Source organism: Vidua chalybeata, chromosome 6 (genome assembly GCF_026979565.1).
Source record: "Vidua chalybeata isolate OUT-0048 chromosome 6, bVidCha1 merged haplotype, whole genome shotgun sequence".
Lineage (NCBI taxonomy): Eukaryota > Metazoa > Chordata > Aves > Passeriformes > Viduidae > Vidua > Vidua chalybeata.
Window position 1 is genome coordinate 38,143,883 of NC_071535.1, and position 22,727 is coordinate 38,166,609.

General features: G+C 40.1%; 1 protein-coding gene across 10 annotated transcripts in view; it reads left to right on the forward strand.

Moving 5' to 3' along the window:
• LOC128789976 (transmembrane protein 263-like) overlaps positions 1-22,727 on the forward strand; it is a 200,804-nt gene that overhangs the window by 14,306 nt on the left and 163,771 nt on the right. For all 10 annotated transcript variants that reach the window (XM_053946351.1, XM_053946358.1, XM_053946353.1 and 7 more), the window contains one exon: positions 855-945. In XM_053946351.1, the coding sequence (XP_053802326.1) occupies positions 883-945 (63 nt within the window). In that variant the 5' untranslated portion in view covers positions 855-882. The remainder of the gene's footprint in view (positions 1-854; positions 946-22,727) is intronic.

Sequence of the window (22,727 nt, forward strand, 5' to 3'; positions counted from 1 at the left end):
CCTAGTGTTTAATCTTCTATAACTTAAAAAAAAAAAAAAAAGTAAGTTGGGTGGAAGAAAGTGGTGGGTTTTTTTCCCTGTGATAGTTTGAAACTGAAAAAGCAACTACACTTTTATTGCTCTACATGTCATGAAAATATTGTGTGTGTAAAGTGAGTTCAGCTGCAAATCTTATAACTCTGCTCATGTTCTTCCAGCAGTAACGTTGCAGGCTCTTTACAGGATCAAGAAGGCTGGAACATGGAAATGCAAAACCTGGAAGAGTAGTCCAGTAGTTTTTCAAGAACGATTAGTTTGGCATATTGCACTTGGAGGCACAAATGGATGTATTTGGCTTGTAGGGGAAAACTCCATGGTCAATGGACCTGCTTAGGTTAGAAGATCGTAAACGAGTTTGCTTTGTTTTCCTTTGAAAAAGGTGACATTTCAGAATGATAAGGCAAAGATACGTTTTTTTTCCTGAAAATTCCAGTTGATGGTGGATCTGCTGCTGCCCTTGATAAATGAAAATTTTAATGTGTTACTACATTATGTGTTTTGGAAATAGTAACTTAGAAATTGTGTTTCATTGTTCATTTTCTGGTTTTCAGTCAATTAAGAAATTAAGACCCTTGTAATTTTGCTCTTTGCTTTGTGTGCCGTCTTGAAAAGTCTTCTTTTTTTTTTTTTTTTTGTTTTCTTTCCCCTTTCTGTAATTTGACTGCAAACAAATCTCCCAGCTCTTTCTTTCTCATCAGCTAAAGTGCGCGCCTTGTGTCCTTACTGTCTGGTGTATTCTCTAATCCTGTAACCATTTTTGTGGTTCCTGTCTGAACTTTCTGCAATTTACCTCCTCTTGCTATTCTGTTCTGCAGGGCCCTACCTTAGAAACACAGATGGTGGATGATGAAACTGAGACTGCAGGTGAAGAATTGCCTCCTCATCTGCGAGAAGAGCCTCCCGAAGGTACATTGCTGGCATTCAATATAAACTCTTTGCAATCAATTGAAGAAAATGTTCTGGCCAAGAAGTCTGATTTATCTGTCTGACTTGAGCCTGTATTTGCCTGTTTTCTGAGAGGGATAAAGCTTTGTCAGAGCTGACAGTTTAGCCAACCTCCCAGCCAGAGGTCTAGCCAGCCCCTAAGCCTTCTTTTGCATTCAAACGAAGGCTTTACTCACTAAGGTGCAGACACAGTTCTGCATTCTCTTTGACAATATGGCTTCTGATTAAAATTGTCCTGCTTGATCATCCTGTCTTCAGGCTTATGAATAAAATGCTTCCTCTACTGTCTTGTTTGTGATGTTTTGAGTCTTCATTAGGGAAGACTTCCTAAGCAGTCCTCTCTTCTCTCTTTACCTCTCTCTGCAGCATCCTGCTATTGAAATTGTCCCCAGCAGAGACTTGTCAAAGTTAGGTATTCTAGTGATTTTGTTTCTTTTCACAGTCTCTCTTGGAAGCCAGTTTAGCCATCTGAGGAGGAGGCAATGAGATGCTGTCCATCAGCAGGAGACTCAAAGATGCCAATTTTAATTAAAAACCTTGTTTGCAATGACATGCCCTGGATTTATACAGGGAACGGATTTTTTCCCACTGTGCAAAAGTCACAGACATTGTATATATGCAGCAAAATAGGTGCTGCTTTCTTTTGAATAGAAGCTGCTAACATTGCTGCAAGTGATAATACATCCTGAGCTTTGTCTTCAGTTCATTGGCTTCTAAAACACAATCACTCATAATCAGTGTGGATGGCTTAAACAACCCAGAGAGTGCTGAGATCCCTATTAGCAACTTACTGTTAAAATACCACGACATGTCTCTGGGAAACATAAATGCATTTTATATTTTTCCTTTAAGAGAAAAAGATGCTGATACAGCATTTATACTGACAGCCATTCTTAAAGGGAATATGAACCAAGTGGATGGTTTTGGGAAGTTGCTGCTCCCATCCCTTCTTGTTGAGCATTCTGTTGAAGTTTTCTTATTAAGTTGTAATTTCTTGTTCTGCCATTTCATATACTTTGTGTTGATAATTACAGTAAATAGAGGTAAGTGAAAGGTAGGTTTCTTTTGTAACTCTTATAAAGCCAGAAGCAAATAAATGTGGAGGATGTTGTGATTATTCTATGAATACATGGAGGATATAATATTAATATTCCCTTCCCCTCTTTTATTTGTAAGTAATGCCAAATCAGCATGTAATGACAGTTCATTGAAATAAGAATTCTGGTGACTAGCTGAAGCTGATGATTATATGAGTCTGGAGACTATATCCTGGAATGTAAAATCCATCTTGTTTCATCAGTTTATCAGGAATAGGCTTAGATTTTGGACTATGGCTTTGACTTGTATAATCAAAAGAGGTTTTTTCAATGTATTTTTGCAAACTAACTTATTAAAACGAAAGCAAGTTGTTCTGCCTGCAACCCTGGCTGGTTTGAATGACAATGAAATATGTCAGTGTTAATATTCTACTTCTGTGACTTATTGGATGGTCTGGGAGAAGCATGTGGTCTGGTTATACCCACTTTATTGGTTTTGTGGAAAAAGAACTGTTGCAGTTGAGCTGTTTTGATTAAGCAGTGATACAGTAGATAAAGTCTGAGCTCAGTATGTACCTTTTGAATTTACAATGACCTCAAGATTAACAAAATAGGAGAGATGTTGAGAGCACAACTGAAACTAGAGTCTGCTTGGGAGAAGAAGTGGAAAATTTGTCCTGAAGGAGAGCAATCAGGATTATGCTGAACTTATAGCTGACTTTGGATATTGGTGGAGTTGAGTAACAAAAGTGTTCTTTAGAAGTTGCTGTCTACCAACATAGACCTACCAGAATTATTATAAAGACAATATAGTTGCAGGAATCATTGCAAATACCTCATGAAAGAAAAAGAGCTCTGAAGTTCTTTGACTTAAATACCATTCAGAGTACTATCTTATCTTTGCTGCACTTCAGATTTCTTGTTTCTTCTGACAGCACTTTCCTAGTTAAATCAGATGCTTTTCAATACATAAAGCAATGTTGTTGTGACTACTGCAGTCTTGTTTCCTGGGATCTGTGAATTGGAGACCATGTCTGCTTGCCTTCTGGTAATGAGTGCATAAGGGAGGGAAGGCTCTCCAGAGTCTCTCTGTCTAGAACTAAACCATTATTTCCCCAGATTGCATCATAGTAACTTCATTTCCCATCTTGCACAGCATATCTACTGCCCTTCTGAAAGGAAGGGAATTGGAAGCACTGTTCTATGTACATATTGCATTAAAATAAAAGTTTGCCCTTAGTGGAATGTCATATTTCTAAACAGCGCTGCCCAATGGCTTTCTGCAAATAATGGGACAATTTTACATGTCCATCATGTGCATAACTAAATGGAGTAGGTGTCTAGGTGGGTAACAACTGGTATGGAATAGCAAATGTTAGTCCCAAGTGCAGTGTGGCAGCCTGGCAGCGTGCGAGGCAAGAGAAATACCAAGAGAGAGGCTGGTATCTGTGTGTAACCTGAATCTGATTGTTTTATCTGCTGTTAAATTTAACTTTTCTTGTATTTAACTAAGTCGACAGAGTAAATGAGTTAAAAGTACAGCTCCTGCAGGATCCCGTGCATGGTATTGGATACCTGCCACAAGTGGCTTTTTGCTCGGTGACGAGGTTGCGTTCTCAGGGCCGCGCGGGGGCGCTGCAGGCCCGGCCATGCCGCGGCCGGCCCAGCCCGCGTTCCAGGCAGCGCTCGCGCAGGGCCGCGGCAGCAGGAGAAAGTGTTCAAAGCTATTAACTCCTCTCCCCTAAGCTGCTCTGTGGTGTCACAAGGGAAGCTTCCACACTCTGCTGCGAGAACGCTGTTTATGCCCTAACGATACTTTACTTCTTGACATCGTGATCCATCTGCCAAATTCACGGGGGTTTTTTAATTCTCCCTTCATCTTTAGCATCTCTGTGATCCTTGTGACATACTTTTTTTTTATCCCCTCATTTGAAAGGCAGGCACAGGGGAGCAGTAGCAATTAGCATCTGGAGTGCTGGTGTGTTTAGCACTTCACAGAGCAGGCTGTGTAGGGCAGGTTTGCCATCAGCAGACAGTGAAGGGCAGTGGGCTCTGCAGAGGAGCGCACTGCTCTAAGTGATATGAACTGCTTCCTTCTTTGCAAGAAATTCAGCGTGGCTTATCTGTGCTGCCACACATCTGAGCTACTTTCATGTAGATTTTGTGTGATCTTGAATGTTAAATCGAAGTGTGATTGCAGTGAGAGAACTAGATTTAGTTAGTCAAGTACAGCAACACCTTGCTGTATCTGTTGCTTCTTTATTCTCCACTTCAGAGTTCTGTTGCTGATCATTTAATACAGTGCAGTGTTAATTGATATGATCACTTCACTTTTCTGTTCTTTTCCACTGAATTAATCAAGAAAAGTGATAGCAATGAAATCTTATGGTGATTAAAACTGTGACGTTCTCCATTAGGAAATATCAGTACCTTCTTTGCTGCATGCATCTCCCATTTATTGCAGTATTTTTTGTGGGAGAAGTAGCTTTACTCTGTCAAACTGCTAAAAACTATGCCTTTCAGAAGTGTCTATACTGGGGCATGGCTGTAGTTTGTTTTGGCCATGCATTGCCAAGTAGCACTGCATATACTAAAGCTCATTTCAAGGTGGTATGGTCTAGTTGCAAAGCTATGCCTCTGGTTAACAATGACAGTCCCTCATGGGAGTTTACAAAGCATTGCTTTCTTCCATGGCCTTTAAATACTTAGCATGGAGATCTTATCAGCCAACCTACTATGATCAGTTTGGCAATAAGCCTGAGTCTTGTATCTTAACAGTCTGCTACCTCTTCTGTAGGTTTCAGACCTAGCAGAGATGTTCCTTCTTTGTTGCAGACAGATTGGGCCCTGTGGAGTAAAGTTTTATTAAAAGCAATGGGTCTTAGCAGCTCTGCAGTATATAACAGATCTCGGGAAATTTCCTTTCCAAATAACTGTGGTGTTCTTAATTCAAATTGTTTTACCCTTGCTGTGGGTAAAGAATACACAGAGATAGTTACTGTAAATCAGATGATTTGCAGGAGTTTAGAACATAGTATCTTGTGTGAGCCTTATAATCTGCCTCCATGGAGACATGTAGCCTTTGCTGTTTTATATCTTCTGCGGGATAAACCTATATTGTATGCTTCTGTAGGAAGCTTTAGGACTCCTTATCCACAGTTTGAGAATCTCCAATCCAAAGAATATGGGAGTTTTGTGGATTGCTCATTCAGGATTGAGTTTTGATACCAGCATTTTACCTAGACCTGTATGGATCTAACTAAAATCAAGTAGAGTTGTGTTTCAGTTGAGGTACTACCATCCATTTGAAATGTCTGAAATTAATTAGACTGTTAACTTCATGTTGGTGTATTCACTTATAAGAACATGACAGTTTATTGAAACCAGCAGATGCCAGAGGAACATGCCTTTTCAGGCATCTCATCTGTGATGAGACCTTCAGCTGAAGTCTATGATAAAGGTGTTTAATTTCAAAAAGGCATATGCCTATAAACAGATCCAGTTTTGATGAATGGGTGGCACTTTTCCAATTATTGTTGGGCCAAATGTCTGCTGCAACAATTGCCATACCAAGATTTAAATGATGCAAACTTTATCTGCACTGTTTTGCATTTTCTTATTGCAAGTAATGTTTAGTATGTCTGTCTCCCAACTGCCTATATCCAAAGAACCTCAAAGAAATGACCTTGGAAAACGATGCTGTTAATAGCAGTTCAATTTCCTTTCAGGATCAAGCTTTCTGCTAAATTTTGTTGCCTTTTCTCGTGTAAAGAAACTTATCAAAGTTGCCTGTGGCACTTAGTGTCGTGTACTACATACTTAGGTAAGTATGTGTGTAAGTAGTCTACCAGACCAGCATCTTGAAGTTCTGTGAAGATGGCAGATGCAAAGCTGTGGTATCTGCTAAGCCTCCCTCTACTTTCCTGAGTCAAACCACTCTCTTCAGTGTGCTACTTCATAAGGTCCCACAGTCAAATCCTTCTACAGAAGACCTCTTTAAATGATCTGCTTTTTTTGTCTAATTGCCAGTCAGCCTGGATTGACCTCTGTGGTCATGTAACAAAAGCAAAAGACTGGGGAAAGGAACAGCTATAATCTGTCCCAGCAGTGTGGCCTGGCAGCCAGGAGGGCCAGCCATGCCCTGGGGTGCATCAGGGACAGCATCACCAACTGGGCAAGGGAGGGGATTGTCCCATTCTGTTCTGGCACAACCCAAGTCCTGTGTGCAGTTTTGGGCACCACAATGTAAAAAAGTCATTTAACTATTAGAGTGCATCCAAAGGAGGGCCATGAGAATGATGAAGGGCCTGGAGGGAAGCCATACGAGGAGAGGCTGAGGTCTCTTGGTTCCTTCAGCCTGGAGAAGAGAAGACTGAGGGGAAATGTCATCACAGGCTGCAACTTCATTGTGAGGGGAAGAGGAGGGGCAGACACTGAGTCAGGAGAAGTTTGCATTGGGTATGGAAAAGGTGCTTCACCTAGAGGGTGGTTGGGCACTGGAACAGGCTTCCCAGAGAACTGGTCCCAGCACCAAGCCTGACAGAGTTCAGGAAGTGTCTGAACAATGCTCTCAGGCACACGGTGTGATTCTTGGGGTTATCCTGTGCAGGGCCAGGAGTTGGACTTCGATCCTTTGTGTCCCTTCCAACTTAGGATATTCTATGATTCTTAACTCTACTGTTGACTTATTCTGTGGCTCTAGTCAAGTAGTTTGGCCTTCCTTGAACCACAGTGTTATTTGTGTATGAAACAGAAGTTACTGTTCTTGTTTATAAATGAGGATGGTGAAAAAGCAAACTTAATTTTTGGGCTTTTATAGGTGGAAGATACTTGAAAATTGAAACAGAAATTGTGATAGTTATGTATAAATAATACAACACTTTGCCTGATACATAACTAGTCTATTTTTCTCTTTTTTTTTTTTTTTTGTCTTTTTGAGTCCTCAAAAAGATGATTGGACTTGTCAGATAACCTCAAATAGAAAGGCAGGTTTCTTAAAAAGCAGAAGAAGAAATTAGCAGTGAGGCTGTCTGTTCTTTGGAACTGGGACTTTATGTACCTGGCATGTCCTCTCATCTGTAAAAGCATTTCCTGAGCTACTTCTGTAAATGCCCTGAGGCTGAAGAGCAGCGTTTCAGTGTCATCTGTCTCTAAGGCAGGATTCCTTGCAGCTGTGCTCTTCTGTTGGCCAAGCCAGTTCTTGTTTCTGCAAAAGAAGTGACCTGTAGTGTCAACTCAGTCTTGTGCACAACGTCTGGCTTAGTATTTCTGTTAGATTATAAAACACTTTTATATCCATCAAAAGTTCTAGTGTGTTTTTATTAAATTTATCATCATTGTTTTAGTAAAGCTGGGGCTCTTCTGTAAATTCTCCATTGGCTGTATTGGCTTATTCATGCTTAATTTAGTTCTCTGGGGGAAACTGACAATCTGAAATGTGATTAATATACATGTCTTGTGTGTACCCCTTTCTCCCTCTCTCAGCCCCCGCCCTTCTGTATTCCTGTTGCTGTGTGCTTGTTGCTGACAGCAGGCATCTTCCATTCAGCAGCTATGTTACATTGTATTCTACAAACAGTGTGAAAGCTATTTAAATTGCTTTTATTCCACTTCTCCCTATGTCCTATTCTTTCCTCTCCACTATTTTCATATGATTTAATGAGAGGTTCCTTTGACAGCTCAGCATCCCGTTTTTCTAGCCTACTCCATGCCCTGCAAATCATTCTGTCACTAAGTGTTGTATGTGTGCACAGCATATGCTGTTAAAGGCAGCATAAATAGCCTCCAAGTGCCTGGTGGATTGCAGAAGAAAGGTTCTCATAACTTGAGTGTGGGAAACCTCTTATCAGTGGATCTTGTTAATACAATAATGTTGTGAAGTGTGTGAGTAGCCATCTGGTTTTCCCTGAGGGTCTTTGCCCATAGGGAGGGTGGGGCAACAGTAGTTTTACCATTTGCCTGGGGACAGTAGCTGTAAGAAAAGTGTGACATACAAATGAAAAGATATTTCAGTGTGAAAGGTCAGTGGGAAGCCTCTGTCAGAAGATAGATCTTGGTCAGTTTCTAGTGAATGTGTTTTATTCTAGCAATAGAGGTTTGTACTGTGTATCTTATTACTTGGCTGAAGTGGCAGACATTTGTCACTGTTTTTATACTAGTTAAAGACAAATGAAATGGTGTAAAAGAATGTATGTTCTTTTACTATGTATTTTTTATTTTGGGGGGCAAATACATTAACATAAAGATGCAGACAATTGTTCTTAAATAAATGTTGTGGTTTAACCCGAGCCAGCAACCAAGGCCCACACAGCTGCTCACTCGCTCACTCACCCATCAGTGGGCTTGCAGAGAGAATCCAAAGCATAAAAGTTAGAGAACTCATGTGTTGAGATAAAGACAGTTTAATAGGGAAAAAACAAAAGCTGTGCACACTAGCAAAGCAAAAAAAGGAATTAATTTACTGTTTCCCATGGGCAGATAGATGCTCACTCATCCCCAGGAGAGCACAGCCTTGGGAAGACAAACATCATCACTCCAAACATCCCCTGCTTCCTTCTTCTTCCCTGCATTTTATATGCTGAGCATGATGCCATATGGTCTGGAATATCCCTTTGGTCAGCTGGGGTCACCTGTCCTGGCTGTGTCCTCTCAACCTCCCACGCACCCTCCAGTCCCCTCACCACTGTGGCAGTATGGAAAGCAGAAAATACTTTGGCTTTTCTGTGTAAGCCCTGTTCAGCAATAATAAAAACATCTCTATATTATCATCACTGTGTTCAGCACAAATCCAGAACATAGTCCCATACCAGCTGCTGTGAAGAAAATTAACTCTACCCCAGCCAAAAGCAGCACAATCAGTCTTTCAGGCTTGTAGTTATCAGTCCTGTTTGAAAGCTGAAAAAGGAAGCAGTTCCTGCTTGTTCCTAATGGACTAAAAAAAGAGTCAAGTAAGTCTCGCTTTTACATATAGCTGCAGTCTGAAGTACTAAATAAGAATGAGCAATGCAGTAAATCCAGGTCAGGAGTGAAATTGAATCAATATATCAGTGTGTTAACAATGATGATATCTTGAACTGCTAAACTATCAGAGTATTATAGCAGGCAATTAAATCATAAGGTCGGTACATGAGGCTGTTAATTCTGCCTCAGAACCGAGTGAAATGCCCAGTTAACATTTCATAAACATCTGTAGTCTCAGCCTGGCTGCCTGCCTTGATTTCAGCTGTTTGTGAACAATTTGAGCTACTATGCTTACCAGTATGATTGAACAATTGCATCAATCTGGCCTCTTCTGGACTCATCATTTTGGATCACAAAAACCAATCTGATGCTGAGGAATAGTTTTTTTCAAGGCTGTTTATGAACTTATGAATGAGCTGTAAAATGAGGGGGTTTGTGTCAGTTTGCTCGCCCTCTAGGATAATATTCTAGAAGAAAATAATCTAATATGAAACTGGGTGGAATTCTAGAGCAATTTTTACAGAGAATGGTCTTGCACTAGTATGGGCATGTGTAATTCTATCTCTTCTTTATTTTCTGAACATACTGAAGACCAATGCATGTTCCTTATTAATGTTTTGGATTATTAAACTATTGTGATACATTTCTTTGGCATATTATGGGGAATCTGTCCTCTTTCTATCTAATACTTGTGTGGTGAGAGAATTTATCTAAGGCTACGTTTTGTCTCCTTTGCCCTCTCTTTACCTATATGTTAAAGTTAGGGCTCACTTTGGGAAATGCAAATTGAGACTCCAAGTTTGGTTTAGTGTTTTTATAGCTTGAAAATGCTGCTGTTACTGTTGTTGCAGTATTTTTTCCTAGCATCTTGAGAGTTGGCTTTTTTTTTCTCTAAATATTAGGCTTAATTGATCGGGAAAGTGGGTAAATTCTTCCAGTCTATAAATCTTGTACTTTTACATTGAAAAAGGATAAATAACCACATTTACTAAGTTTGATTTTTATCTAAGAATCTACTTCACATTATATAAAGAAATTTGTTTTCTGTGATATCTGGAGATGTTTAAAAGATTGTGACTAGACAAACCCAGCTCTAATTAAAAAACAGTTTGGTCACTGGTTTAAGCTTAACATGTGCTCACACAGCTACTGAAAGAGATATTCTGCATTCCACTCTGGCTGCAGGTTACCAGTTTCACCCCTCTGCATGGCCACATGTGCTCGGGTGCCAGCACAAAAGCTACTGAGTGCCCATGGAGACAAAATGCCTCTGTCTTGAATGGGTGTAACTGGAGTGAGTGAGCCTTCACATCATTCCCGCGATCCAGAGGCTGAAGGATGGCTTGTCCAGCTGAGTAGTACCTGTTGTGTGCGTGTGAGCGTGTATGGAACACAAAGGACAGGCTTGGGGTCCTGTGTGTGCTGCAGAGCTCGCCTGGCTTCCCCGTTGTTCTAGAGAGGAAGAGATGCAGCCGCAGGCAGCACTGAAAACCTCTTTGTGATCGCATACAAGAGGTCAGCTCTTGATGTTTGTGTTTCTAGCAACTTCCGTGTGTAGCACAGTGATTAAGATAGTGGGGAAAGCAGAGGGATCTTGGCTTTTACTCCTCCTGGGTCTGATCCAAGTAGCGTTAATATGACATGAGACGTTTTGTTAGTATTTGATTAACTGGGAGGCTTGTTCTTGTTTTGTGTGACACATTGTAAGTTAACCACCCGGCATGCCGACATGTGCGATTAAAAACAAACACTTAAAACTAAATTGAGAATCCGGCTGCCAAGCGTGCCGCAGGGAGGGGCTGGAGCAGCCTGCCCTGCACGACTCCAGTGGGGCAGACCTCACCCGCTGCTCTCCTGAGCTTGCGTCGGCATCTTCCCAGTTCACTGCTGTATTGCCGATATTTGTTCTAAAACGTTTTATTCAGCTGTCTTGCGCAGTTAAAACACTCCCGACGAAATGTGGGAACGGCAAATGGCAACTTAGAGCCGCGTTGCTCAAGCAGGCCGCCCTCGGTGACGGCCGCTATTCTGGGGGGCTATCGGGCAGCGCGGTGTCGCTCGGCGCGGAGCGGCGTTGCCCGGGCGGGCGCGGGCCGGCAGGGGGCTGCCGAGGGCCGCCCGCACGCCCCGCGCCCCGGAGCAGCCGCGGCGCTGCTGCTTTTATCCCATCGCACGATTGCACTTGCGGTTTTCCTCAGCTTGAATTCCGGGACAGCAGGAATGCGTCTGGGCTTATTTTATAATTAACGAATTAATTTCACAAATAAGACTTGGAGAGTTAACAAAGCTTATTTTCCCTTGTCATCGCCTTCTTTATTACAAGATTTTTAACCTCCCGTCCTTGCTGTGGAAACAATTCCTCGTTTCTCAGTCAGCAGCAGGGTGTTTTTAAACGTAGTGTTACCCAGACATGGAGCTGGGTTTGTGGGTACTAAGCGTCCAAAGGAGTGAAAGCCATGGCATGCACAGTAGCTGTTGAAGTCTTGGTAACCTTTAGCTTTATTTTCAGACCTGAAATGTGCTTTCACAGTGTTAACAAGAAACTTTCTGCTGATTCAGTGGGCACTTTCAATTCCATTTAAAGCAAAATGTGCCCTCTGACCTGTGCACAGATGTGCAGTGCTTGCGAAGACTCACAAATTCTCTTGAGTGGAGCTGCTGACCTACGATTATGTGGTGTTGGGTGGCCTGGGAGGGCCCTGGTTAGCGCCTCCTGGAAGGGACCGTGCTGGGAGAGGTGCGGGAAGGAGAGCTCTCCTGCACCTGGCAGAGTGCGGGGGCTGTGGTTGCTGCAGCTGCTGCAGCACATGGCTCCTCTGGTAGGGCTGTTCTTGTCAGCTGAAAGCTTTTCTTCCAGGTTGTGTGTAGAATTGTTCCTGAAGTAGAGTAGTTCCTTAATTGAATATTGACTCTGTTAGAAAGTATTCTGGTGAAGGGCTAAGCAGACCTTGTATAAAGCTATCTTGTTCTTCTGCAATATCAGTATCTGCTTTCTTTTCATTTGAGGCAAATACCAAGGGAAAAATACCTTTAAATGTACCTGCTAATTCCCAAGTTGAGATTTTAAACCTTTTGTGTGTAATGATTTTTTTCCCCCCAGAGGAACAAATTTTATGGTTTGCAGATCAAGGACTGACTAGATTAGAGGGGAAACAGCAGCAGCAAGTGAACTGCTGGGAGGGGACACACACACACACATATATTCCTGCTGCTGTCATGAATTACAGCTAAGACTAGAAATTTGTAAAGACACTTAAAGTGTGGAGCAAATAAGAGTGTTTCCAAATAGTTGGAGTCTCATGACATACCAGCAATTCTTTTAAATGTCCTCCGAATTTATAGTAGCTTCTGGTTATTTTCAGAGTACTAAAGCAGAGTGTTTTTTCACCTGACTTCTTCCTGCAGCACAAAAAAATTGAGGACTTCAGATGGAGATAAGGAGGGTTTTGCAAGGACAGCTTGGAAAAAATATTCTGACAGCCTCTCAGAAGGACCTAGTTGGAGTCCATTAGCAGTCATAGGTTTGATTTGAGATCATGGGAAAGCTTTTAGTTCAGAGAAGCCAACCATCCCCTGCCTTCACTTCGTCCTGAACCAGCTCTTGTTCTCAGATGATCACTTGAGCTGCATTGCTTCTCTCTGCCACACTGGAAAATGGAACTGTGAGTAATGAGTTGACAGCAAAGCAAATCTTCAACCTTTCTTGGAGTACCTGGGATATTTTTCGGCCACTACAACTGATAAATAGGGACAGGGTAGTCTTTGAATTGCACAGCAACTTTTAACTTCAGATTTAGCTCTTGTTGCTAAAACTTGTCAGAATTTTCCTTTCAGAAGTCCAGCCCTTCAGATTTTGAAATCCATCTCTTGTTGGACAACTAGGAGTTTCACAGTCTTAAAAGGTGGGCTTGAGGGGTGTAAGCCTGACCCCATATACTTTTCCATTTCTGAGTGCTGAGTTTGGAATGGACACTATTTGAGCTTAAAGCTGTCTTCATTGTTACAGGCAGGGCAAGATATCCTACTTTGCTGGAGAAAACAATGTGATGTTAAAAACTAAAGCAATAAATACATGCACAGCTGAGTGACTTTAGGACAAGGAGGGAGGAAGTACAGGAAGAGAAGAAGAAGATAAGTAAACTGACTCTGGTGAAGGTCTTGACGAGAACGTAATCATCTTAAATGAGATTTGTCCCCAGCAGACACTGAAGACATCCTGACCTTTTTTAACTCTGATTTATTCATCATGGAAATGGATTTTGTACTTCATCTACTCTGTGACTGATGGGCAGGAGTAATTTCTCTCTCAATACAGAAGAGTACACTGTGGTAGACTCCATTTGCCACACTGACAGGAGCAGAATGCCATCAGCCACAGAGTTGGCTTAGGAAATATTTTCCTTTTCAGTCTTGCACTCTTAATGTGTGCCTAATATATGTGTAATAATAGGATGGGGGAAATGCTACTGAATTGTATGAAAGTTGAGTCATGAATTTCCTCTGCTATCTGAGATCTCCTCAGATCACAAGGAAAAGAAGTATCTATGGCTTTACTTGAAAGAATTCAAAGAAGAAAAAAAAAATCAGTGAAGAAAATGTCACACCCCCCCCCAATCTAACTCACGCTCTTTCCCCTGTAACTTAATTTTATGACTCTTTGCTTGCAAATACTCCTTCTATCTGTAGATTCTTTGATCACCGTGATCTCCATATCCTGAATTTGCTCTGTATGACTGTCTTGTTACGTGGATATCATTGAAAGTAGTAATGGTCAGCCCTTTAAAATGGACAGTTATATCTTTTGTTTCAAAATACTGCAGGCAGATCATTTTTCACTACTTTTTCTTGTGGGTAGCATTGGGGCAAGAGTGGGAAATACAAGAAATTAGATAGCAAGATAATAACCTTTCAATCAATACCTGCTAAGTGTCTTTGGAGAAGCAGTAAAATATATTCAGGAGCCCAGCCAACATGTCATTCAGACAGAGAGAATACTGTGGGACAGTACTTGAGGGGTTTTAAAAAGGTTTGCACAGCTGGGCAGCAAATCATTGCTTCACTGATATGTTTGGAGTTCTGTTGCTGGCTGATTTGGGACTTGCTTGGGATCTCAGCTTCTTCATTCAGAAGTCTATAAAACTTCTGAACGAAGTGTATGGCAGGTATAAAACTGTTGCACAAAACCTGTGATATCTGAGGAAATTAGCCTGCTCTTTCTGGAAGGTTCTTGAAGTAGAGGCATGTTTATAGTGACTTAAGAAATTGAAATGAATAATAGGTTGATATTTTTCCCTTTAATATTTTTCCAAGGTTACTCTAATCTGGTTGGTTGCAGAGAACACTTCAATGAACTAACTTAAGTTACAGTAGGGGCAAACAGGTCAAGTAGTCAGCTTGAAACAAAATCTTTGTGTTAGCTTCCTCATTTCTAGGGATTTTTCTCTAATGACAAATACATTGAATATAACTAGTAGTCTCAGAAAAAGACTGATCTTATTCTATTTATCTCAGCAAATCAAAGCTTGTAGTATGTTAATTTCACAGGACCCTCTAAGTCTCAGCTGCATCTTCTGAGGCTGACTGTTCGTTATCAATGTCTGCTGTGCTATTATTAATAATAGAAAACTTTTCCATACTAGGAAATTAATATAGAAATGCCATCAAATATACTGGACTTCATACTGAAATTAATGGAAGTCATGTGTGATTTTTTTCTTTTGTAATTCATCTATAATTACAAGGGAGCTTCCTTTTATCTGTCTAAATAAGCCTTTGCAGAATATGAAAATTCTACCACTGAATTTTGCAGTTGCCTATTACATGATAAACAGTGCCTTGGTACTTGACAGCTGCATGATAAAAGCCTTGGTATTTGCAGAAGAATGAGGATGCTTGCCAGGATAGGATGATTTAATTTCTTCACACTCCTTGCTGCTACTGGACATCTGACTTTTCCCCCCCTTTTATCCTTAGTGATTCTTTCCTTCTTTCACTTTGAAAAGATAATCTACCACTGCCTCTTTGCTTTTATGGATGTTTGCTGCTGACCTTTAACAAGCCCTGTAAACATTCAACCAGGTTGTAGGATTCGTACACTTTTTAACAAATAAAGAAGTTACAGAGACGATAAATGTTCCAGTAGCAGTGAAGCTTTTTTAATTGCATAGACCCCAAAAAGAATGGCTCTAAAGGGACAAAAGGAATAACCATTACAGAAATGTCCTTTCCCAAAGGGCTGTTACCTTTTTAATGGAGTTTCTCTATAATACCAGTTCTATTTGCATTTCCCCTTTTCTCCATAAAGTGTTGGCACTAGAACAACAACTGTGGTATTCTGAATCATTTCCACTAGCTTTAGCCCCCAGACCAGAACCATGGATACAGTTTGTGTTGATTGCTCTCCCCAAACTCTTTACCTCTTTCTTATTTGTGTCTATATGGATCTCATGATAAAGCTGAGACATACTGTGAGACATTAAGGTAGCACTCTTGTTTTTTTTTTTTAATGTTTAATATGTTTGGGTATTTAATATCAAGCCTGACATTAAATTCAATAAGTTCAATAATTCTTAAAGAAAAGTCCTTAATTAAACAATTTCATTCTGCTGTTCAAATACAGCCTTACAGTCGCTCTGTAGAATGTAGCCATGCAGCTGCTTAGCTTGTACATTAAAACCATAATGGCCTGTGTGATAGAGTCCAATGTGCTGTGATGTTTAGGATTCATTTCATGAGGGTGAGAATCTATGCCTAATCAAATGAGTGATTCTGGTGTTAACAAGATGCCAAGTTCTCTAGAATTTCCAGCTGATGGTGGATAATAGGTGCATTGTTAATGGAATGCTGACCCCTCTTCCATGCTTTTCCTTCTCAGAGGGCTTAAATAAGCTTTTGAGATAACCTTGGGAATTTTAATCATTACTTAGTACAGTATTTTTATTTTGGTTTGCCTCTTTCTGCTACTGGTGTAACCACACAAGTTTGGCTAAAAACGTAGCCTTTTAAGGACTGCTTGACCATGTACTATTAATTTCCAGCCTACCCACTGTATTTAAGGAAATCTGAAATACATTCTATTGTGTAACACCTATAAAGCACAAAGGATTGCAGAAGAGCAATCTCCGTGAAGTGAAGGATTCCTTCTTGCAGCTGATCACTCAGAATTTTTACTGGAGTATATTGGACTGGGTTACAACTGCAGTTTTGGGGGTCTCTTGTATCACGGGACAGACAGCTTAATTTTCAGTCCTGTCATTCATTCTTCAAGTACCAAGCTGCCTCTTTGGGTCTGAATGACTACCTCCTTATGATACTGTGCCTGACAGTCTCAAATGACATATGCTAAAAAAGAACCATCTAGCTTAATTTTTAACTTGTCAAAGGAATAAATTACTTCTTTGTTGTTTTAAATGACTCATTGTTTCCCCTCAAGCTGTTAAAATAGGTGCATGTTTGGATGGATTATGATCAAAAAGATCATATTTTATGGGAGGAGTCAACCTTTTCTCTCAGGCATCTAGTGATAGGAGAAGAGAAAATGGCTTAAAGCTGTGCCAGGAGAGGTTCAGGTTGAATATCAGGAAAAATTTCTTCACTGTGAAGGGATTTAAGCATTGGAATGGGCTGGAGAGGTCATGGAGTCACTGTCCCTGGAAGTGTACAAGAAATGTGGCATTTAGTGCTATGGTTTGCTTGACATGGTAGTGTTCAGTCAAAGGTTGGACTTGATGATCATGGAGGTCTTTTCCAACATTAATTATTTCTATCATGTGCATTCCTGCTCAGTCCTAGAGATAGTAGTGTAATCATTTATCATTTAAAACCCAACTAACACCCCTACAATTTGCTGTATTATTAGTGGCCAGTATGCAGTGCAAGTATGTAATAAATTTTTTATCTTACCTTATATTATAAAAATTTCAAGTAGGCAAAACTTGAAGTCTAAGAACACATTAGTCAGTAGTGAACTCAAAAGGGTAGGTCTAGATAAGGAGATATTGACCTTTATTCTGACACCTCTGGGCACACTGCAACAGGTTTTTAACTTCCATTCCAGAACTTGCTCTTGCAACATAGTGGGACCATTTTGATACAATCCTTTCGTTTACCATAAATCATGAGGAAGGGAATAGGGCTGGAGAAGTTTTCCTGAGTGTACTTTCTCTAGTGCACATCTAACCTTTCTGATCCTCTTCAAGAACTCTTGGTATTTTTTCTTGGTTTTGTAAGACTAAGATGCTTACTGTTTGGTGGAAATGAATTTAATCTGAAACTGGTCTTGTTTCTTCTGTGAAAGATGTGAAGTTGTCCTGAGAGTATTTTAAAATAGAAATTTCTACTTGAGCCATGTTATGTTTTTGGTGGAACCCAAGAGATGTGAATTCTATCGTCATGCCTCTACATATAATTAGAAGGATAGTGAATTGGGAGGCTAAGGTTCATAACTGTGGTATCTGACCTGAATTTAATCCCTCGGATTTGATTCAAGTTTTGCTCTTTGTTCATGCTCTTTCAGTGTCTGCAATTTTTGATTTAACAATGTAACCTAGTGCATAAAAAAAAAAAACCAAAAAAAAATCAAAACCAAAACAAACCACAAAACAAACAACTGTGTTGCTACTGATGTTATATTTTAATTGGACAATTGTATAGCTTACAGGATGGGCCACAAAGGAACAGCCAATTACTCTGTGTCTGTCTAAAAGCCTTTTCATTACAGAATACTGATTAAGATTGTACAGTTTCATACTGTTTCATGTTATTGATTTATACCAACCCCAAGTCAATGGTTCATTAATTGACAATTACCTTTTTTTACCATGTTTCAGAAAATTGACGTGAGCAACCTGAGGTGTTAAGTTCAATTTCAGCTAGGTATCAGTGTGCCTGTTTAATCTCTAACAAGACCCATTAGGTTCCCTGTTTCAATTTTACACAGAACATAAAGGCATCTCCACAGGGAGGCTATGACCCTCTCACTATAAGGAGAGCAAAGATAGTCTTTACAGAAATAATAGGGAATATCTGTGGAAGGGCTTTTTGCCCATCTGTGTTGACAGGAGGAAATCGATATTTTGCCTATCAGAAATGCTGCTGCAATGTAAAGTTGGGGGCCATTGACATGTAGCAACTTACTTGAGTTTTACCTTTAATTTGTTTCACTGTATGTGTTGCGTTGGAGTTGTTGGATACAAGAAGTGAAATCTTTGTTTTACGTGTCAGAGGTGAGAATGTTTGAAACCTAAAGCACAGAGCTAATTCTTTTTGGGGGATGAACCTTCTGTATAAAACATTTTTTTGTAAGATAAACATGGCCTTTGTTCAATATTCTTAACTTCCCCAAAACACTTTCCTATGTTGTGTAAAATACTCAGCCTTTGATCAACACTATGCTACATCTACCCTTCTAGCACCTTCATCTAACTCATCTAGTGCCACTAGTTAGTCCTTCAAGTTCCATGTCCTGCCAGACAAGACAACTCTGTTCCTGAATTTCAGTCCTTTTGGAAGTGGCAGTACAGAGCTTGAGGACATCAGCATGCTGATCATGCCACGACCCTGGGCTCTTCATGAACTTTCCCAACAGTGCTCAACCACAGTGAGATCCTTCTCTGTGCTTCAGGGCAAAGGAACAATTGGCACAACCACCCTTTGAGTTTAATCAGAAAACCAAAAACGGAGCTGCTTGAGAGCAGCTCTACCTACTCTGGCCTCTCTGTGTCAGCAGGACTTTATAATGGTGAGTGGCATGAGAAGTTTTCTCATTGTGCTTACTGCTTCTTCAAGCAAAGAGCAAAAGTTATCAATGCTGTGGTGCTTCAGTTGGTGTTTCTTGGTCTCATGAGGGGGCTCAGTGCTATGAAGTTACGCCAAAATTTGCCCATTTGTAAAATAATTGTTGTTTTCCCAGTCCCTGTCATCTTGTGCACTTTGGTGTCCCACTGTACTCCACTTGCACACTCTTGACAAATGCATAATGAATTGCATTTGCCTTGGAAAGGTTTGTCTTCTGGTTGTTGCCTGAGCTGCTCCCCTACCTGACACACGTTGGTAAGAGTGAGTAGAACATTCAAATACGCATCAGCTTGAGGTGGAAGGAAATTTGCTTGTCAGTATAAATGAACTCATGTTTGGAATATGCAGTGCCATGTGCCTGCCATTGATTTGAAACCTCCTTGTTACATGACAAATTCAGAGGGCAAAGAGTAACTTGTCCTCCCTGTTGCAAGGCCAAAGGTCATGAACTTGATTCCAAGTGTAGAGAGAGATAAGAAATTTTGTATTATTATTTTCAAAGAGTTACCAGGAACTTCACTCAGTTTTGTAAAAATGATTAGTTAGAGACAGTCTCCCAGAGCCCTCCCCAGCCATTACTATTGTGTATTGCTCCACAGAACTCATCTTTCTGTCTTCTTGTTTTAGTTCTGATTCACTGGGTAACCTCAGTGACTCAAAATTAGAAGATGATCTTCAGAGAGTTTCTTGGGAAGCTGGTGTTAATTTAGATTAAAGTAGTCTTCAGAATGTCTTGGGTACTGTCCAAGTAGAGACTATAATCCCTCTTTCCCAAAGGTTATTAATTCATTGATTATTAATTGTATCAATGTTATCCTCAAGAACTTGTGACCGGGACACAAGAACTCCAAGTTATAGAGCCATTCCTCTTTGTTCTTCATACTTTCTTTCCATTTTTTTCCTGATGTGGATTTTAATAAGAGATCATTTTAATATTACTTTGAAATAATATTTTGTTTTTCTACTGCTAAGTATATCACTGTAAATATCTACAGTTTCATTTTATTCAGTTAGTCTATCTAAGAACAAAGGAGATTTATGGTTCAATTACAGACACTTCGATCTTTAATGAGTTGTGATAGAGGAGATTGTAGCAATTTTCATTGAGCCAGAATTTGTTACCACAGTTTTCCAAAGAAACAGTTACAACGTTTTTCATGCTGATGAGTTTAAATATTAATTTTAGCTTCTCTTCAGGTTAAATAGTCAATCCATTTGAAGTTGATTTCAAAAATTCTGCTGACTTGAAAAGCATCAGTATTTTACCCTTCATTTCCTCTTTCCCATCTTAGAAAAATATTATTTTCCCTTTAGCTATTGCATCAGGCAAAAGCGTGTTTCTGAGATTACTGTACATTCATTACATACATGCAGTCGTATACCCATGTTGGTTTCCTACAACCTCACTTTTATTATAACCTCACTTGTCTTGATCTGTTTTAGAATTGAATCTCTCCTGTGCTTCATTTCAGGATGAGGTAATATGAAAGAAGAGGTGGTTGCTTTGGTTTTGTTGTTTGTGGTTTTTTTCTGGCTTTTTCCCAGAGGAGAAGGAGCTGTTTTTAACATTTCCGTCCCCCTCTCCTCCTCTCCTTGCTTTATTTGGCTCTACTTCTGAAGTGGGTTTGGACAGGAAGAAGATACAATAAACTGCAATTGTATTTTTCTTTCACACTTAAAGGATTTGAAGCTTGGTAGGTCTCCTTTTTTTCTCTTTAAGCCATTGGTACAAACCGAATTGATGTGAAGCCTCAGGCCTTCCTCTGCTGAATTTGTCTAGAGCATCTCATTATTACAGAGTGTACTTGAAGCTTGAAGTACAGAGAGGATGATGACTACATTGATAGTTAACTGCTGCACCCTATGAGTCAGTGTCATCAGTGCATTTAATGTCTAGGCTTGTGCCAGCATTCACATTCATGTGCTTGAGTGATGGCAGACAGTAATGACTCATGCTTCATTTACTGGTGTCCTATCACTTCTTCTCTGGCTTCATGGACTTTTCGTGTAATCTTGAAGAGCAATTACTGGGAAAGAATGAAGTCTCTATGCATGAATAAGGGTCAGAGAACTCAGAGGGACACTGAACATTGTTTTACCAAAGAAAACAGGATGTTCTTGTTTCTTCAGTTTTCCTGGTTTGTGTAATGTTTACTAATTTTATCAGAGTCATTTAAGATCCCATGTTGCAGGTTTAGCCCCTCCATACAGTAGGTGGCCATGTTCATTTGTCCACTTCTTGGTTGAACAGTAAAGTAGATGTGGTTGCACTAGTTTAAAAATTAGAGCAAACAGAAACTGTAATATTTAAATATGTTGCATCAAAAGTGGTTCCACAATTTTCCATATATATGGGGAAAATAGTGTGTTGTACTAATAAAGATCTGGAGAGATTTTAAGCTCATTATTACTTAAATAAATACTGCTTAAATAAATTAAATGTATTAATTATTTATTATCTAAATTGAGAACCTTTTGAAAGTACTAGACAAAAGACATGTGGCACTTACAATCCTGCCTCCTCTCTATTCCTTGTTTTCCTTCCTGGCAGAAACAATGCAGAGCAGTGTAGCTGGTGCCATAACTGTGTAACTGTAAAGTGACCAAACCAGGGTCTATTCTAAAACTGCTTTTTGATGCAAAATCACATGGTCTGAAAGGTGCAAAAAATTGACCACCTTGATGTGTTTCTCAAAGAGCTGTAAGCTAAGAGGCATCTGCAGCTATTGAATATGGAATATTGCAAAAAGGAAGTTTTAGGTCATATTTGGAAATGAGAAAATATTTTCTGGCATGACTAGTCAAACATCTGTGAGAGCTCTGGGATTTTTGTTTGACTCAAGTCAGATGTGGAGTGTTTTGTAAATTCTCTTGTGTGTATGAACAACTAAAATTGTTTTCTCATTAGCGGGACTGAAAACTGTAAACTCAACTATCTACAAGTGGAAATAAAGAGATATATTAGAAAATGTTGAGTGAGTAGCAGATTTTTGAGGAAGGTTAAGATGGTCATGTTGGCTGCAGGTCTCTTTCTTCCTCCAGTTGAGAAAGAAACTGAGGCCAAAGCAACTTAGAGGGTCTAATGCATGCATTTTAAGCCAGCTTTGCATGTAGTCCAAATAGGTTTGCAGAGCAATGGCTGTGGTTCTTTAAAAATTAGGAAGCTGATATAAATAATAGTTCTCAAACGAAGTTATTTCCATGTAGAGATACTGAAAAGGAAAGCTTGGGAAACAGCTCTCTGCCACAGCAGCTGAGGACCAAGAGTGTTATTTAGCAAACAAGGATGAAGCTGTGTGAGATTTCCTTCTGACTGTGAAACTCTTGATATTCCTCAGCTGAAGAGTTGCAATCTCTGTTGCAGATGTTTAGCCACATGCTATATACATTTGCAGTGCTCCTTGGGGAATGATGTGTGTTTATCACCGATTCAAAAATCCTGAATAAGTGCACAGTGTGTTAGCTGCCTCTCCTGCCATTGCAGACTGGTCCTTCTGAGATGGTGCAGCATTTGAGACATCAGTAGCACCCTGACTGTCAATAACTTGGTGGTGGCTGCTGCACCTTTTTACATTTTAGGGAGCAGTGGTTTGAAATCTGTCCTTTTTAAAGCACAGTTTTGGGTCAGAACTTAATTACAGCCTGGCAGGCAATGATACCAAATGGTGCTGAAAGATGATAGCATACACTTCCACCAGCCTGAGAGATACACTCATGGCCTTTCTAAGACCTCTAAGGTGTAAGCTGAAATTGCAGTCTTAACTCTGCAACAGAATTGTGTTTTTGTTCAGTATCTAGGCTTCCCCTCACTGATACATTAGGAGCTCTGCTCACCATCACTATGGCTGTGCCCTGTCTGAATGCTCACAGATGTACTGGGCTCTTTTTGAGGCAGTGTTCTTAATTGCGTATGTTGCCCTTGGAACAAGATAGACTTTTCTCCCTGAATTT